Below are 6000 nucleotides of genomic sequence, written 5' to 3' on the forward strand. Positions count from 1 at the left end.
CGTGATCCGCCCGTCACAGCCTCCCAAAGTGCTGGGATTACAGGCTTGAGCCACCGCGCCCGGCAAGGGTCTTGATTCTTAATTACAAGCCTTAGCAACTTTTAATTAATGCATCTTCTAAGACCTAGAAAAGTCTTCTTCTACTCCCTCCCCACAACCATCAGTTTATTATATTTTCCCAGGTTCTTACAGACCAGATAAGGTTGACAGAAGGAAGCAGCAAGTTAGGAAAGAAAACCTAAAAAGGAAAAAGAATCTAGTTGTGTGCTAGGCCCTCAAATTCCCAAATACCACTTATCTACCCATCCATCTGCCTATTTATATTCTGTTTATTAATGTTTAATCCCCTCCACAAAAGAATCTGAATTATTTTTAATTTCAGAGTAAAAAGATGGGGTATCTCCCCAAAGGTAAAATGCATGCCCAGTCATCGCTACGGGTATTCTGTGTCACCTTTGGATAACTGAAACTATAAAAGTTGAACCAACATGGGCCATGAGTACTTATATAATATAATGATGTCCACTCCTCTGAAGAGCAGCTTGTGACTGTTACTGTGTTAATGAGACTGAACTTCTTGGTCTAGTGACCACGTGGGACAGTTAGTATTTCTCCCTCCCATTTAACAGACTACACTCTCAGGTCTGACCAGCTATATTTAAAATACATGCCATTATACTCAGTATTGCTAATGGGGTGATTAACACAGACAACCATCAAAAACAATGCTGAGGCCAGGCACGATGGCTCATGCCTATAATCCCAGCACTTTGGGAGGCCAAGAGGTGGGAGGATTGTTTGAGCCCAGCCTGGACAACATAGCAGGACCCTGTCTCTACAAAAAATTTAAAAATTAGCTGAGTGTGGTAGTGCATGCCTGTAGTCCCAACTACTAGGGAGGCCAAGGTTGGAGGATTACTTGAGCCCAAAAGGTGGAGGTTACAGTGAGCTGTGATTCGCACCATTGCATTCCAGGCTGGGCGACAGAATGAGACCCTGTCTCAGAATAAATAAATAAATAACCAACCTCTGAAGTAGTGTGGGAAAATGCTGACATACAAATGCTACCTGAATATGTACAATACAAAACTGTATACTCGATATAATCCTAACTCGTCAATCAGGAAAACAGAAGCCACTCTATGTAGTACAGGTGTAAAAGATCTAATGCCACCCTAGGCAACATAGGAAAACCTCGTCTCTACTTAAAAAAAAAAAAAATTAGCCAGGCATGGTGATGCATGCTTGTAGTCCTGGCTACTTGGGAGGCTAAGGCAGGAGGATCGCCTGAGTCCAGGAGATCGAGGCTGCAGTGAGCTGTGATCACATCACTGCATTCCAGCCTGGGCGACAGAGTGAGACCCTATCTGAACAACAAAAACAAAGTTTTAATATAAAATTGTGGACATACATAAATTTTAGAGAAGAAAATTTACATAACTTTTAGAAAAGTTGTGGGGGATGGGTGGTGAAAGTTAGGGAAACTGCCAGTGAAGGTCAGAGAAGTCAACACTGAAGATTTCTGGCCAAAGGACTGAAGGTAGCTGGTCCTTGAGTGTTCACTGGGAAGCTTCAGTGAATCTCACATGAGCCCCGACATCCAGCTGCTACAGTCCCAGGAGAATAACAACTCTTTACTCTCTCCTTCTAAACTTCAAGTAGATTCTCTCATAGGAAACTCTAACTGGGAACCATAACAGGGAAGGAGGCTCCGGCAAATATAGTTCCCAGTTTCTCTGTAATTATGAGATCTTAGAGGATGGTGATTGGAAGGCCAAGTTTATAAATCTCAGTCTGACACATCTAAATAAAAACAGAGCAGATAGAAAAAGAACTATACCAAAATGTTGAATAATTATCTGTGATCACAGTAATATGGATGGTTTCTTTCTTTTTTAAATCCTTTCCATACTTACCAAGTTTCTGTAATGAGCATGTGTTTTAAAATAGAAAACAATTTAATAAAATGGATAGCATTGATCACAGAAGAAACGAGTCAGAAGAATGGATACATGAACAGAAATCCATTATAACCACTGGAAAAGTATTGAGAATGTATGTGAATCATTATAGGCCTACTTCATTTTTTGCTATAAATATTTCCAAAAGAATTTGCTTTTAATCTGTATCAATGTCTTTTTTAATTAAATCAAAATATTTGAAACCACCAGGTCTGTTTGCTGCTTATCAAGGCATGGTGCATCCTTTGGTAAAATGAATAACCATCTTTAAATATTAGGGTGGATGAAACCTAGATTTTCATATGATTGGTGTGCCTAAAGCACACAATTAGGTTAGTATTGTTATGTATTATCATAGTATTAATATAATTTTTTTCTTCATCCTATTTTAAAAGCTTGCTTTTAGGAGAGGTGAAATTTTACCTCTGCTTTCTTAGGGTTTTGGCAGGCCTGAGAATTAAATTCACATTAAGACAGATTACAGGAGAAAACATATACATTTATTTAATATAAGTTTTACATCACACAGGAGCCCTCCTAAGGCAATGAAGACTCAAAGACATAAAGGTGAACACTTATATACTAAACTGGACAAAGTGTAGTACATTGTGAAAATGTGACAAGGCAAAGAGACTTAGGCTGGGGTAGTTAGTTGGGTGGAGAAGTGAGGAGGAAGGGTTGTTTGTATAACTTTCCCCAGACCTCAGCTTCCCATCTTGACAAGAATCTTACCTTCCTCCTGGTAAAGGGAGGATATCTTTCATATAGGGGTTTTGAAAGGCAGATTCCCTCCTGCCTTTGGGAAGAAAAGGCAGAGGGTCAGAATGCCCTTCTTACACCTGCTGCTTTTAAAAATGTCTTTAGCTCAAAATAACCCTTATGCCAAAGTGATATCTTTTGGGGTGGCAGATTCTGCCACCTTTCAGCTTTTGCTCTGAGTGAGATGACAAACCACTGGAGGGCTTTGAGCAGAACAGGGACACGATCTTGCCTGTGTCTAACAGGCACACTCCAACTGTTGATTAAGAATAGATCGGAGGGAATAAGGAGGAGATGCATTAGGAGACATTGCAGTAATCCAGGTGAGAGAAGTTTGTGGTTTAGTGGTGCCGTGGACATCTGAGAAGCAGCCAGATTCTAGATAGATTCTGAAAGGCTTGCTAACAGGATTTATTGACTGAAAAGTCAGTATGAGAGACTGCAATGATACCAAGGTTTTGGGTGTTGTAGCTATTAATAGAAAGGTAACATTGCCAACAGCTTGAGATGGGGAAGACTGGGCAGAGCAGGTTGTCAAGGAGGACTTACCAAGGTAAGTCTGAAATGCTGTTAAGTTTGAGATGCTATCCAATATCTAAGTAGAGTTAGTGAGTCTGGAGTTATAAATTTGGAAGTAGCTAACATATGCTGGTATTAAAGCCATGAGCTTAGATGAGGTCACCCAGAGAGTGAGCATAGATGGAAGAAGGGCTCGAGCACTGAGCCCTGAAACTTAGCATGTAAATGTGTGATGTAAATATCCTTGTAGTTAGAATGAACTTTTTCAAAACTCCAACTGCAAACTTGGCCAGATATTTTAGAAGTTATAAATCTGATGCAGACCATGTATTTTCCTGGAATAAAGGTACTAAATTAGAACAAAAGTTTTACAACAGACATGCCAAATATTCAACACACCAGATATAGTTGGTTTTGTCAATAAAAGCTTAGATAAAATTTAATATAAATTGGCTTTAGGAAGTTTTTCTTACCCTTAAGATGGAGAAATTCATGGTATTGTTTTGTGATATATTATGTTAACAAAGAGCCTCAGAATGCTGCTCATTTACTGGCATTTGGGATGATAGTTCATTTTGCACTACCTGTCTAATCTTGTTATTTTTTCTAGGAACAATATTTTTCTTTTCAATGAACAGTTTTGAGACTATGTATACACTTGTCCTTTTGATCCAGTAACTTAATCAAATCCCTGATCAATTCTGTGGGATAAAAAAATCAAATGACTGTTTTGGTGAATTATTGCTAGTTGCTTAACTAAATAATGGGTCATTTTGAAGCAGCCTTGTTGTCTGGGGTAAATACCAAAGTTCTTGTTCTCACGGCCAAGGAGATCTAGGTCGTGGACACACACAGAGTGAGTTTAGGGCAGGAGTTTAGTAGATAGTGCAAAAGGAAAAAACAGCTCTCCATCACAGAGAAGGGTCCCTAGTGGGTTGCCAAGTTGTAGTAAAATGTCAAGGTTTTATAAATGGGCTAGCGAGGAGGGGGCTCGTAAGGAGGGGATATCTTATCCTCCTGATGGTTTAGTTGGGACCAGGTGTGCTATCCGTACAGCGCAGTTTTTTGTTTTTTTTTTTTTTTTTTATCAGCTGTATCTCATTCCCTGACCACATAGGCTGACTCTTAGTCTATGTTTCTTTGTCCTGGTTATCTGGGAGGGAGAGTTTCTGTGTTTGTTCCCATCTTCTTGCAGCTGTAGGCAACCCCCCACCCCCAAGTCTGCTTTTAGCTTCCCTATCTTAGTGTGCCCAAAGGGAAAAGAATGTGCTTATTAAGACCCCCTGTTTTATTGGGGCCCATTGTACAAATGTGAAGTTTGGTAATTACCCAGGAGACCTTCCCCACTCCTGTGCCGAAGCTGTCTTATCTGTGTTTTACTGTCTGCTCTTTCAGGCTGCTTGTTGTTAGAAGAGAAGTGATTTCCTTGAACTGCATGAGGTTAGGAAAGGAGCTATCTTTGAGCTGCCTTTTTTTTTTTTTCCAGGCTTAATTCACTTTATTTTCTTGTATAAAACCCTATGTTGTAGCCACAGCTGGAGCCTGGGTCCGCTGCACGGAGACTCTGGTGCGGGTCTTGACGAGGTGGTCAGTGAATTCCTGATAGGGAGACTTGGTAAATACAGTCTCCTTCCAGAGGTCAGGGGTCAGGTAGCTCTAGGTCTTAGAGATGGCATCAAAGGTGGCCTTGGCGAAGTTGCCCAGGGTGGCATTGCAGCCCGGGCTGAGGTGTAGCAGTCATCAATACCAGCCATCATGAGCAACTTCTCGGGCACACGCGCTGAGACGATGCCAGTGCCCCTGGGTGCAGGGATGAGGTGCACCAGCACAGAGCCACAGCGGCCTGTCACCTTGCAAGGGACGGTGTGGGGCTTGCCAATCTTGTTCCCCCAGTAGCCTCTGCGCTCAGGGACAATGGAGAGTTTGACCAGGATGATGGCCCCACAGATGGCAGTGGCCACCTCCTTGGAGCACTTAACACCCAGGCGGACATGGCCATTGTAGTCCCCGATAGCAACAAACGCCTTGAACCTGGTGCTCTGGCCAGCACGGGTCTGCTTCTGCACCAGCATAATCTTCAAAACCTCGTCTTTGAGAGAGGCCCCCAAGAAAAAGTCAATGATCTCAGATTCCTTAATGGGCAGGGAGAAGAGGTAGATCTCCTCCAGGGACTTGATCTTCATGTCCTTGACCAAGCGGCCCAGCTTGGTGACGGGCATCCACTCCTTATCCTCGGCCTTGTCTCTGCGAGCTACACGGCCTCGGCCCCAGCCCCATCCACGGCAGCGACCCCGGCCCCTCGCAGCCCCGGATGCCACTGCCGAAACCTCCGCGGAAGCCACCGTGGTTCCCCATCCCGGGGCCACCAGGGCCTCCAGGCCCCCCCGCTGCACCGGCTCATCCGCCATTTGGTGTTTTCTCAGAGAAGCTGAGCTGCTTTTTTTAAAAGGAAAGTTTTCTGCTGGGGACTCACTTTACCCTAACTGTCTATCTAAATAATTTCTTTCTGCCTCCTATAACAATTTTAGTACAGCTGAATCATCTGAACTACTGTATAGAAGTAACATCTTGCTTTTTCCTCAAAAGTTAAATCTCTAATATGTATATGGTTCTTTCATATTACTTTTGGGCTCTTTGGTTGTTGCCACTACTTTTGTTACACTGTGGATGATCAAATTGCCTTTAGGCATCATTTTTAAAAAGATATGTTATGCTTGTGTGGTAGCTCACGCTTGTGATCCCAGCACTTTGGGAGACTGAG

At 42.5% G+C, this 6000-nt stretch overlaps 1 protein-coding gene and 1 pseudogene across 1 annotated transcript in view; one reads left to right on the top strand and one right to left on the bottom strand.

Annotated features, from left to right (window-relative positions):
• The window catches only part of PLEKHH2 (pleckstrin homology, MyTH4 and FERM domain containing H2), a 134501-nt gene that overhangs the window by 79636 nt on the left and 48865 nt on the right, over nt 1-6000 (top strand). Inside the window, 2 exon segments of the mRNA XM_017862691.1 lie at nt 4769-4806; nt 5050-5392. Of these exon segments, the coding sequence (XP_017718180.1) occupies nt 4769-4806; nt 5050-5392 (381 nt within the window).
• On the bottom strand, nt 4758-5627 carry LOC108522509 (40S ribosomal protein S2 pseudogene; annotated as a pseudogene).

Source organism: Rhinopithecus bieti, unplaced genomic scaffold, assembly GCF_001698545.2.
Source record: "Rhinopithecus bieti isolate Rb0 unplaced genomic scaffold, ASM169854v2 scaffold_61117, whole genome shotgun sequence".
In the NCBI taxonomy this organism is placed as follows: domain Eukaryota; kingdom Metazoa; phylum Chordata; class Mammalia; order Primates; family Cercopithecidae; genus Rhinopithecus; species Rhinopithecus bieti.